The sequence below is a fragment of the Urocitellus parryii genome, chromosome 9 (genome assembly GCF_045843805.1).
Source record: "Urocitellus parryii isolate mUroPar1 chromosome 9, mUroPar1.hap1, whole genome shotgun sequence".
Lineage (NCBI taxonomy): Eukaryota > Metazoa > Chordata > Mammalia > Rodentia > Sciuridae > Urocitellus > Urocitellus parryii.
The window spans coordinates 133,119,280-133,132,531 of NC_135539.1; the positions used below are offsets into that span (position 1 = coordinate 133,119,280).

Sequence of the window (13,252 nt, forward strand, 5' to 3'; positions counted from 1 at the left end):
CTGGGAGAGAGCTCAGAGGAAAGACCTGCTCCCCTCTGAACTTCTCAGGCATAGCCAAGGAAAGCTCTATGGAAGAGGAGCATCAGAGTTTTGTAGGGAAAGCTGAACTTAGATAATGCCAAGAATGTAGATTCAAGGTTGGCAAAGATGCAAAAGGATCTAAAGAGGCTAGACTGAGGAGGGAAGGGACCAGTCAGTCTGCAAGGACCAGGAGAGCTGCATGGTAGACAGTGGAAGAAGATGCTTTGCTAGCCTATTTGAGATGGGGGATTTTTTTTTTTAATATTTATTCTTAAGTTTTAGATGGACACAATATCTTTATTTTTACATTTTCTGTGGTGCTGAGGATCAAACCCAGTGCCTTGTGCATGCTAGGTGGGTGCTCTGCCACTGAACCACAACCCCAGCCCCAAGATGGGGGATTTTAAAAAATTTTTAAATCTTATACCAAGGTGCTATATGCCTGGCAGTAGAAGGCTTTATCCATTTTATCTCACTCAATTCTCAAGACAACTCTATGAGGTAGGGACCACAACAATCCTTACTTTGAGATAGTAAAACAAAAGCAGAGTTAAGTGAGTTGCTGCATCCCCAGGTGGTAAATGTGAGACAGGATCCCTAACCACTATGTGATACCACCTGCGACATCAGAAATCATTTAACAAGATCATCATCAGAACATCAATGCACACAACTGGTACAAGGGGACCCCTCTTGGAACAAATTTATCATATGTGTTTAATATAAATGTATACATAATGCAAAACATTTTTAAATATCACTCAAAAACAGAGGTTGTTTCTAGGAAGATAAGAATTTGAAGTCCAAGTTTCAGATGACTGCTGCAATCTTGAATCAGCTTTGGCATCCAGTTTATTTCTGTATTTTATTTTAGTTTCACAGTACTGAGAAATCTTGAATCATACAGAAAAGTAATACTGTGCTCATTTATATCATGTTATGTAGGCAAACAAGTTCAGGCCTGAATTTATTTAAAAGACTAACACAGAAGAACTTGAAGCTTTCTAATCAATAACACATTTGCACCAAGTTCAACTGAATGCAGAGTGGCGGAGGGAGATGGACTCCAAGGTCTGCACCAAAATGAATTAAGCTGCCGGACCACAGGTAATCTTCAAGTGTGAAAATTGGGTCTATCACACATTGATTATGTGTGGCTTTTTAAATTAGCTTTTTCTTAATTTGTGATTTCCTCAGTTATATAATATCTGTCTTCATAGTTGAAGGTTTTAGAACTTAGAAAGAATGAATGCCTACCATATAGAATGTATTGGGAGTTTCCCCCAAAAAATGCTATTATTAAATTTTTGATAGGTTTTGTCCCATCAAAGACATTTTGAATTTGAGAAAATGTGGTAGTAAAAAAATATATATATTTTCGAAACAAATGTTAGAGATGCCACCAAAGACCATACCCAGATCCCAGCTGGTGAGTCTCCAGTCCAAAGAAAAGGTGCATAGCCTCGGGGTGGCAAATGGGGAGTTGCAGAGGAGACAGCAGGGCAGGGAAGCAGGAAGTCGTGAAGTGGTCCTCTCTGACTATGGAGGCACTAGACTGGCCGGCCCCTGGGATGAGAAGACTGCACACCACAGCAGGAGCAAGGGCCTGGCCTCAGGCAGCAAGGTGCAACTGAAGGGAATGAGCATAAGAAGGCATCCCAGATCCTCTGGGGCTGGTCTCATTTTTTTCATTTTGAGTCTGGTGATTTCCCAGAATGTCAGCCATATTTCCCATGCAGATGACCAACCAAAACTACACTCACCAGTCTTTTTCCTAAAATCCTTTTCTTGTGATTAACTCTGCTCCTCTGCCTCTCCACAGGTACTGGGAACTGTTTCTTCTTGTGGACAGATAATGGGAGCCCAGGGTAGGGGAAGAGAGGTGGTAGAGAGGGGGGTCTTTAATAGAGCTCTCCAGAAGGAAAGGAGAGAGGCCCCAGGTATGGAGCACCAGTCCAAGGTTCCCTGTCTTTGGGAGGGACCAAGGTGAGGTGGGTCAACAGGAGCATCTGGTGGAATTAGCTCAAGGAAGATGAAAACAGTTTATCTCTGCACACCATTTTCAGTGGACATGAAACAAAGACGGGTCAAGGAGACTGTAGGTAAAAGTTAGTACTCCTGACCCTTCTCTCCCACCAGTCTTTTTAATCAGTTTCTGAGCCTCATCCCTTAAAAGAAGGAAAAACGTAACAGAGCATCTCCGCGCCTGCCAAGGAAATGATGCTCTCAAGTGTCCGTCAGGAGCTCTGACAACTCTGCCTGTGCCACAGGCTGCCACACACCATCACCTGCTCCCCTTGGGTTCCCTGGCCCTCAATTCCAACAGGCTTTCTAAAAACTCACTTTAAATTACCCATTCCCTCCCGGGTCCTCCCAGAGACCCTGCTGATCTATCTCCCAGCTATTCACTGCATTCCGTTGGCCCCGTGGTAGCAAAAATCCGTGTGTACCCATGCACATGACTTGTCACCCCCTTCCAGATTCAAGTCAATAAATTAACTACTTCCTGGGAGCCCACTGTGTGTCAATCACCTCATGTTAGACAAATAATGAATAAAGCATGAACTCATGGAAATCCATCTCGTGGGAGGCACAGGCTGCAGGCAGAGCGTGCCTTTCTTCAGTACTCCGCCACTTCGTGTGCCGCCTCACCCTCCCCATGCCTAGCAATTACAGTCATGTGGAACAGCGGTTCTCAAACTTCAGAATCATGAGGGAGCTTGTTAAAAATACCGGTTCCTGCGTCCCACCTCTGGAGATGCTGGTGTGTTAGATGTGGGGCAGGGCTCCGGAATCTGCAATTGTACTGATGGCCCCCAGATGACCCTAACATGGACAGCACCCCGAGGGCTGCTGAAAGACACTGCTCCATAAATCTTCTTCGGGGAATGAAAATTTGAGGGGAAACTGAGACCTCCTGGCTTTCTGGGTGTGCCAGAGATTGGCACTGTGCCATCCCTCCCTGGCTGAGCTTCTGTGAGCGTTTGGGCTCCAGAGTCATCCAGTGAAAAGCACCTGAAAGAGCCGGTGAGTCACCAGCCGCCACCTCCAGTTCATTTCTGTCCCACAGGCCTAGGGACAGAACGCCTAAGGCCTGGTATTGAGAGATCATAGCCCACAGCTGTGTGACGCATCAGGCATCGGACGCCTTTGGCCGAGGATTAGAAATTAAACTGGGTATTAGAGTGGGTTAGAAGAAAGGAAAGGAACCCTGAGCCAGCCTAATGGCTCTGTACACACAAAGGGCTGGGAGACGGGCCTGGGGCCTGGCGTGAAGTTCAGGCACCAGAGCAGGAGGCAAATTCAGCGTATTTGGAATAAATCCCAAACCTGATGGAATCTCTGGTTCGACAAATTATTAAGAAATCCAGAGTAGGGACCATTTGAAAGTGGAGTCGGCGATGGATGGGAATGTGAAGAGTGTAACAAAGAAAGAAAACTCCAGATTCCTCCCACAGAGGGAACCAGGGAGCAGAGTCCTGCAGACCACAGGTTCCTGGCCTGGCCGGCAGGGTGTGAAGGCACTGCAGGGTTTCCTGAGAGGACAAGTAACTAACACGGGGAACCGGCTGCCACAGGCAGCAGCAGCTGCTGCAAATGTAAACGTGCTTTTAAAAAGAGTTAGACAGACACTCCGAGAAGAAAACAGGATTGGAGAGGACAATGTTAGTGAAGGAGGCGGGTGGATCTGGGGGGCTTCCGGTTTTCAATATTCTCCAACTCCTCATTTAGAATTGAGCTGAAGCAGTACCAGGAGCTCTAGGAGTGAGGTCAGAGGGCTCAGGAGCTGTGCTGGGGGCTCTGGTCACAGGCTGCTCTGCACATGAGCAACACATAAACGCATGCATGCACACACACATGCATCCTCCTACTGGGGGCAGTGAGGGCGCCCCACTAGGAATCAGAACATTTGATTTCCAAACCCACTTGCTACTTCCATGCAAGGGGACAGGTTTCTTGACTTACTCTCAGACTGAATTGGTCCAGCAAATTCAAGTCACATTTCAAAAAGACCTTATACCCCATCCATCTACTCTCTTTTTAGTCGTTCCCCTACCTCTTTCCTCCTTACCTAGCCCCAGTTCCATTGCTAGGCCACAGGCACACTCCTGAACCTCTCTCATTTGTTGTGCTCATGGCAAAACTATTCTGGGAAAAAAAAAAAAAAAAACACTCTCCACCTTCTTCACACCTGAGACCAGTGGCTGAATGATGGCAGGGAAACAGCCCGTGCTCCTGAACCTCACTTGAACTGGATCACCACTGACTCCAAGCAGGTCCTCCATGCTGCCCAGAAACCATTTCCCTATTCCATTCCCTTTCCTAGAAAACCATTTCCTACCTTCTCCTCAAACTTCCCCAACATTTTCCTCCTCCCACCTTCAGTTGATGACCTTACTTCCGATTTCATTGAGAAAATAGAAGCAACTGGAAAAGAATTTCTACAAGCTTCCAACACCACATCTACCCACATACCAGCCTCTGCAGCCATTTGTGCTGCTCCCCTCCTAGTACTGTGGCTGAACAATGGGAGTTTCATCTAAGCCAAACCTCTACCTACGATGGAGAAGCCACACCCCACACCCCTACTCAAGATGGCGCCAGGAATTTCCCTCCCCCTCCTTTATCAGCAATGAGTTTTATCTTAAATGGATCATTCCCATCAGCATATAAATGGGATTTCTTTCATCTGCACCATTTCCTCTGCTTCCCTTTCAAACAAAGCTCAACACAAGGTCTGTGAAACCCTCTCTTATGTCTTATCCCCTTATACCTTTATGCCCTTATGCCCTCCCACTCCACTTGAACTGCTCCTGAAATTCAGTGGTTAATTCTTAGCCTTCATCATACTTATCACATCAGCAGCATTTGACTCAAGAGAGCAAAGAGTTTTTGCAAGAGAAAATACGAATGTGAATTAAAAGAGAATATGTGGATATAATTTACATAAATCTACAGGAAATTATTAGCAAGGTACTATAGTAAAAACTTGCTAAAATTGAATATTGATATGAAAGGGAAAATACTTTTTCAGGAAACTGACTTGATCATCCTTTTTTGTTCTCTTGGAAGCACATTCTTCCCTTGGCTCCAGGACACCACATATCCTGATTTTCACCTTTTCTCCTTACTGCTTCTTCTTTTCTTTCTTTCTTTCTTTTTCTTTTCTTTTCTTTTTTTTTTTTTTTTTTTTTTTTTTTTTTTTTTTTTTTTTGCTGATAACTCATCATCTCCCTAACATTTTGACATTGGAACTCAATCTTGGAATCACGTCTCTTCTCTGTAGTCACTTCTTTGGTGTTCTCACCCTGTGTCATGACTTTAAACACCATCCACACACTAAAAATTCCCAAATTTACATCTCCAGTTTAGACTTAGCCCCTGAACTCATTCACTCCTCCTCCTACTACCATGTCTAATAAGCGTGGTAAATTTAACATGTCCAAACTCAAATCTTAATCTTCCTCCCAATCCAGTTTTCCTACAATTTCCTCCCACTGAGTGAATGGTAACTCTACTTTTCTGCTTATTCTCATGCTGAAAGTCCAATCCACCAGAAAATCCCATGAGCTCAACCTTAAAAGTAAATGCACCTTTCACCTCCTTCACTATTATTACCTCCCTGGCCCCTGCCTCCATCGTTGCTCTCTAAAATCATTGCAATGACCTTCTGACCTGAATGGTGGCTGCCAGCCTGGTTCCTTTTAAAGTCTATTCTCAGCAAAACAGCTGGAGAGATCTTCTTGTGGACATAACTCAAGGCATGCTCTTCTCTCCTCAGTGAAAACTATAGCCTTTACAATGGCCTACAAGGTTCACATGACCTGGTCCCTGTTCCATTTCCTCCTAACCTTGCCTCCCCCTGCATTCTCCCATACCGGCCTCGGCTATTCTGCAATACACCTGGTATGGACCCTTTCAGCATCTTCACACTTGCTGCCCTAGCCACCAGGGAGACTCTTGCCCCGGAGAACCTCTGGGTTCCCTCCCTCACCTGCTTTCAGACTGTGTTCAAATGCCAGCCCCTCACTGTGGCCCTCCCTGACATATAAAGTTGCAGCCAACTTCTCCCTTTCCCCACTTTATTTTTCTGCACAGCACCTATCACTGTCTGATGATATCCCACTTTTTAGTTAGTTATTCTTCTTGTGATTTCTCCCTAGAATGGAAGCTCCGTGAGGGCAGGGGCCTTCCTATGTTTTATTCTCTGCTGCATCCACAGCATCTAGAACAGTACCTGGTATATAATAGGCACTTGATAAATATTTTCTAAATAAATAAGTTAATGAGCTAATGAATGAATCTGTAATTACCTATGAAAGAAAATAAAGAGAAAAGCACCTAAGGAGCTATCATAGCTCCTTAGTAAGCATACACACCTCACCTCCCAGCCTTTCTGAGAAGGGAGGCAGACTAACTTTCAGGATCCACGTATCATCCCCTAAGATTATACAGAGTCTCAGACTCCTGAAAGGATACAGGAACAGGGAAATCTAGTTGGAAGGAAAATTACCCTATTCCAGAGCATGGCCAATCCTAGATTTACAAATTTTATCAACTCTACCCCGATCCTAGGTCAGCTGCTGTGCCTCATAGTTCTACTGTCATAAGATGCTCATAGGCTCCTGCCACTGACTTGCCTGATGAGTTTTGAGTATGTTCAACTGTCAACAGCACATGCAGAGGGGGTGATGGGAGATGACCAAAGCACAGATGAGTGGACATATTCCCTGAACAGACCTCAGAACCAAAAGCGTCCTCTGTGGATACCACAAACTCAGGAAGACATCGAGGAGAGAATGGCAGCTTTCCATCCCCCCTGGGATGTGCTGTTCTTTCAACATGCTGAGGCCAAGCACACATAAGCAGAATCTCAGTGAGACCAACAGCGAAGAGATGTTAACTCTTTAACTCCGCATGGAGAGAGCACAGGCATTGTTACAGACCCAAGGAGTGAGGAGACTCCCAGAAAGCACCCAGACTACAAGTTGCCTCTTCCTGTCCCAAGACCAAAGTCTCTAAAGACCCTTCCCACTTCAGCAGCAGGCCATGTCCCAGGTAATCACAACAGATGTGTGGCAAAGCTGCAAGGCTAGAGACTTTGCACAGCTCCAGCACAACATCTTACAATGGTAGAACTATGAGGCACCAGCTGACCTAGGATTGGGGTATAGTTGGTAAAATTTGTAGATACTTGAATATGGGATCTGTCATGCTCTGGAATAGGCTGATTTCGCCACTGCATCCCTATCTAGACTTCCCTGCTCCTGTGTTCTTATAGGAATCTGAGACCCTGTATTGTAGAGGGCACTTAGAATCTGATACCTATGTGTTCACCTGCATCTGCAAGTGTATCAATCACAAATGAGAAGACAGACAGCTCCAGCTACAGAAATACAAATGAAAACTACTGGCCTCTAAGAGCAGAGACTTGGGAAGCTGACAGGGATAGGGAATCTCTGTAATCTGTATATTATCTTGATTTAAAAAAAAATATGAATGACAAAGAGAAAGAAGACTCAGGTCAGAATCAGGGGACAGTCAACTCCTATGGCCACAACCAGCCCTGGAAAAGAGGGTTAGAACTTAATCCCCAAACCACAGTAGCATCTGCTGAGTGGATAGCACTGGCCAGAGAGAGAGAGAACATACTGTTCTGGAAAGGGATTACCTATCAGGGTTAGAAGAAATAAAATCAATGAAATTGGTAAGTACAGGGGAGAGTTTGGAAGTTGAGGAGACCTTTGGGAGAGACAGTCAAAACAGGTAGAAGCAGCCAGCAGAACTGCAATCTGCTTTGCATTCTTTCCACCACAGGACGGAAGGGAGCCAGGAATACAATTGGAATCTGACCAAGCAGAGTTGAAATTTTGGTAGAGTCTAAATTAAGCATGGGCAACTCCATATTGCCCTCATAATGCAAACCGTCTCCACTTACAATAAAGATTATAATGAGAAAAATTGCATGCAAATGAAATTAATAGTAATCAAAGGCAGAAATTAATGGTAACCAATGCCAAAGCCACATAAGGTCAGAGGGAGGCATTTAGGAAAAGTCTGCAGCAGAAAAGGAATGCAAACATAAGAAACCATTTACATTACATATAAGGCTAAACTCAGCCCTCATGCTCCAGCGAGTTTCTTGGTACTGTATAAACCTGAAGGTTCTCCCACTGGCTTGGGTATAAATGGCACCAATAAATCTTGCATATTTGTTGCCACCCCTGAATTGAAGGGACAGCGGGCTGGGAATAAAAGTTCCCTTTCTCTCAAGGTTCTGCATGAAAAAATATGGCAGCTGGGTGAATTGGACCTTCCCAGAAGGAGGAGTAAGAAAGAGGGAAATCAATGTAGTTATATTTGCTTCTTTTTGGTGATGGTAGGGATAATGGTTCAGTGAGTCATTTTTCTATATAGGAAATACCTATATGTATACCTGTATATATGATACAAAATTGACTACTTGTTCATAATTAGCTACTCGGTGTGCAACCAGAATGTGTTTATGGATATGTGTAAATTTTTTTGTCATTAAAAAGTATAAATTAAAAGGAAAAAAAAACTACAAAAACTCAGGTATTAATGATATGGGCTACTAGAATCAGCAAATTTTCAGCCAAGGTCTAAGCATTTCTAATTCCTCCTTTCCTCCCTTCCTCCCTCCCTCCCTACTTTCCTTTCTTTCTTTCTTTTTTGGTACTAGGAAATTAATCCAAGGGCATTCAATCACCAAGCTACATCCCCAGACCTTTTTTTTTTTTTTTTTTTTTTTTGAGATAGGGTCTCTCTAAATTGCCTAGGCTGGCCTTGAACTTGCAATCCTCCTGCCTCAGCCTCCTGAGTAACTGAGACTACCAGTGAGCACCTGGCTCATCTTGCACTTTCAAAGGGCATAAGCTGGTTGAAAGAAACAGCAGGCGGCTTTGTCTAGAATATTTAAATTGGTATTTTCCTTTCTGTTTCCAGCCCCCTTCCCTTTCCAAAATGAATGGCTGAATTCGGTACATAAAAAGGCTTATATGATGTGATTCCACCATATGTGAAGAGAATACCTCCCTGAGCATGTGCCTCTGCTGGTAGGAGACCCTAAGTCTACAAGGTATGTTCAGAGCCCTGCTTTTTTGCTAACTCCCTCTCTTCCTGAGGAATCAAACTTTATCTTCATTCCATTGGCTGAAACTTGGGTGCCTTTTTCATTTAACTTCTCCTGGATCAAAGTGTAGTTATCCACCTAAATATGACTATCATTTCTACGTGGAATTCTCAGCTCCATGCCCTGCCCCTAGCTCTAATGCTTTTGAAAGTGATGTGTTTTCTGAGTGCACCTGAGTTCATGATGTCCCATGATACTTTTTGCAAACCAAATCCTAAAGCTCACCTAGTTCCCTATCCCTCTATCCAGCCATCAGGACATCAGGAGGCCTTCAGTAAACTGAAGCTCAATGGATGGCATGATGGGCACCAGACAGGGTGTGAATCTGGCTCTAGGAGCTGATGCATTGAAAGGTTTCAGAGGATCTGCAGTGTGACCTCTTGTCCCCCCTCCCCCAATTCCTTGGTGGAGCAAAACTAGAGGAGAACAAGATCATTGAGTGACCTCCATTGCTGTGGTTCACAGATAATTGGAAAGAGATGGGAATCTGAAGAAAGCACCATGAGAACAGGGTCATGGTACTATTTATTCTACCTCTTTTCCTAGTGCTTAGCACAGTGTTTGGCCTACAGTAGATGCTCAGCTAATACATGCAGAATGAATAAATGCAAGAATAATGAGAGCTTCTTCACTCTGCTTTTGCATATCTCAGAATAAATGCAAGAATAATGAGAGCTTCTTCACTCTGCTTTTGCATATCTCAGTACCATCTGAGCCCTGGCTAGAGAGGACCAACGGATCACGCCTAGATCCTCAAATGCAACACTTTTCTTTTCAGACTTTCAATGCGTTTATCACATCACTTAGGTGAGTCTACACATATAATTGAAGTCCATTACTCCCAAAGCCCCACAAGTGACACCAGCCGCTGCTGGACCAGTTCTACAATTTCTTGAGGTGCCTGACTAATCTGAGTGACATGGCCTCAAGATGATCACTCACATTTCAAATGAGGAGTGACTATACTCATCAACCATGCCCCCTTCCCTCCTTCTTGCTGCCTCCCACAGATGAAAAGAATCCCAGAGTGTCCCCCAGGGGTTTCTGGGGGACACTAGCTAACTCCTGGACTTCACCACCCTTTGGGACCAAGAGAAGAACTGAAGGAAACAGAAGGCACCTTAAGGTAAAGGCAGGCTCTGGCCTTGAGAGTGGGACTTACTGAATGGATAGAAGGGTACAGTTGATAAGCAACTACCCAAATTGTTTGCCCACAGAGGCTCCATGTGCATCAAACCACACAGTCTCCCAGCCTCTCATTTTTAAATTTGGACTCTGCACCAAGCCTTGGATAACTTATTTCAGGCTCTGGAAGACAGAAGAGACTTGATGGTCACCTTGTCTAACTTCTATCTCCCTGCAGGAATCCTCAACATCCCTGACAGGCAACTAGACAGTTCTGTCTTATATACCAACTCAGAATCTTCTAAACATGTCTGATCATGTGAATCACCAAGGGCACTGTAAAAAGCACTGGTTACCAACTCTGCAAAATCAGACTCTCCAGAGAAAGGGCCTGGGAATCTGAATTTTAAATTAACCATGTTTCCTATGAGCATGTAATGCAGTAGTTCTTGACACTGGCTATATATTAGAATCAGTCAGGAAGCTTTAAAAAAAAAGTCAATGACAGGCCTTTACCCCTAGATATCCCCACTTAATCAGCCTGGAGCAGAGCCCAGGTGGTATAATTTTTTAAAGCTCCCAGCTGACTCTAATGGGTAGCTGGGGCTGAGAACCACTGGAACAGCTTCCCAACCTGAAGGTGAGTTCTTTGAGGACAGTAACCACGAACCCTACATCTATTAGTACCCCTCACTGTACCCCACCACCACCCTGAACCAACAAACTCTGGTACCATTAAGGTGATCTGATTTAACTAGTTGGTTCACTCATTCAGTACAGAATGCAATCTCCTAATTATGTTCAGAACCTACGTACTTCCTCTTAGCAAGAGGTGAGACCAAGGAGTGAAAAGAACTGCTAAGACTTCTCACAGTTGAGTATACTCACCCCTGAGGGATCCCCAGACTAACAACCCCGGAAGCCTCCCTGCAGGCCTCTGCCTCCCTGCAGATTTCCGCCCTCCTCCTCCCCCGCCCCCAGCTCTACTCACATTGTACAGCACAGTGGTCCACCCTTCCATGGTGATGCACTGGAAGACAGTCAGCACAGCAAAAAGGATGTTATCGAACTGGGTGATCCCATCGTTGGGGCCGATCCAGTCCTTGCATTCATAACCAGCTGGGCAGCCCTGCACACCACATGGGTGTGGGGGGTCAAATCCTTCCAGAATACCTGTGCAGGCACATTTGGAGAGTTGGGGGTAAACCACACGGTGCTTAGCATGAGCTGGAAACAACCCCAGGAAGCCACAAGGAAACAAGTCTACTGCCAGTTGACGGGGGCTTGCCCTTCTTGTCTCAGGCACCCTCTCCTCTATGCCTCCCAGCTCACGTGCCATGTGTTCAACCTGAGGTTTCCCAGTCTCTTCTGAAAATGGAGTCTCTCCTCCCCATGACCAGCCACTTTCTGCTGGCCCCAACCTCCACTCTCACTTGTAGGACCACAGGAATTTACAGGACTGAATCCCACAGAAGACCCCGAGGGAAAGGCAGAATCTTGATGACTGCCTAATTGCAGATTCTAGGATGCACTCTGACTTCTTCCTGGATTTCTTGGGGACAGTTCTAAACTACCGTCCCTTTAGTGGATGTTGTTCTAGCGTAGATTTCTAGCTTTTGATAAAAGGTAAAAAGTTAAAATGCTTGGAAGATTTTTTTTTTCATAAAAACATGGTGCCTATTGGAGATTCTTCAGCCTGTCTACCCTTCCCTTTCCTCCTAGGGTCCTCAACTCAACTTGAAAAGAACAAGTAAGACCTAAAAAGGGTTTGTGGTTTGTGCACCCCACCAATCTCCCAAGCACACTTGCCAAGCCAAGCTCAGAGCTCTCTCAGTTCTTCCATACTAGGTCTGGGTCAGAACACAGAACAAGGAAAATCTAAGATGGAGCATGGAAGAAAACTGTCTCCTTAGATCCAGAGAGACCCAGTCTGACTACTGTCTCTGAGTCTCATTGTCTCATTGTCCTGTAGGCAAAAGATGCACTGGATAAAGGATATTTATTTGGACTATCTATTTGGGACATGCATTGAACATATCCCTCTACTATAGAAGGAAGCTGAGACCACCTATTTGAATTCATTCACCTACAAACCTAAAAGGTTATTTTCTTTGTGAGACCAGTGTCAAATGGGGATCTTTAAGCTGATTGTGCCTCAAAAGACTGCTGACTAAGACGTTTCTGATTCTAATTCCAGAATTGGCATAGGATGCACATTTTTCAACCAGGCTCCAAAGGCCTTAAAATAATGTGACCAGAGGGAAGAGGAAGGGAAAAAAAAAAAAAAAAAAAAAAACAGAAAATAATGGACTTACCTGAATTGTTCATGAAGCATGCTCGATGTAACTTCCCACTGTAGAACTCCAAGCCAATGATAGCAAACATCAGAATGGCAAAGAAGAGCAAAAGGCCAATCTGCAGAAGAGGTACCATGGCCTTCATGATGGACTTCAACACGATCTGCAGACCTAGAGGGAGAACAGAGAAGGACACGTTGCCCCCTGAGCACCACCTGCCAGGGCAGCTCTATTCATCCTGTCCTGGGAGAAGGGCAAGTCTCCAAGAGGAGACAGCCATTGGTCCCGAGAGGACAGAGACAATTCACAATAAGATACTTAGGACAGTCAGGCCACAGACGGCCATGACCACGTTCCTCTTCCGCCTTCCTCCCTCCTCACCTCTCCCTCATCAGTTACCTGCCTGCCCATCGCCCGTCCTCCTGTTCCGTCCACGTTGTTTTTGGATTCCTCTTGTTGACTGAACTTATTAGAATGTGTTCCTTTCCTAATTAGGCCTCGCCCTGCTCGCTCTTCCCTGCCACCCTAACCCAGACCAGCTCTCCCACCCACTGTGAGAGGAGCATCCTCAGTACAACTATCTGCTTTTAACCCCCACGTTACACTTCTAGGCTTCTAGCCTAAGAAAATGGCCAGGTATTTGAAAACACGTTTT

At 44.9% G+C, this 13,252-nt stretch overlaps 1 protein-coding gene across 3 annotated transcripts in view; it reads right to left on the reverse strand.

Annotated features, from left to right (window-relative positions):
* Positions 1-13,252, reverse strand: part of Cacna1e (calcium voltage-gated channel subunit alpha1 E) — a 301,352-nt gene that overhangs the window by 202,855 nt on the left and 85,245 nt on the right. For all 3 annotated transcript variants that reach the window (XM_026392836.2, XM_026392834.2, XM_026392832.2), the window contains exons 5-6: positions 12,616-12,768; positions 11,292-11,473 (exon numbers count right to left, since the gene is read on the reverse strand). In XM_026392836.2, the coding sequence (XP_026248621.2) occupies positions 11,292-11,473; positions 12,616-12,768 (335 nt within the window). The remainder of the gene's footprint in view (positions 1-11,291; positions 11,474-12,615; positions 12,769-13,252) is intronic.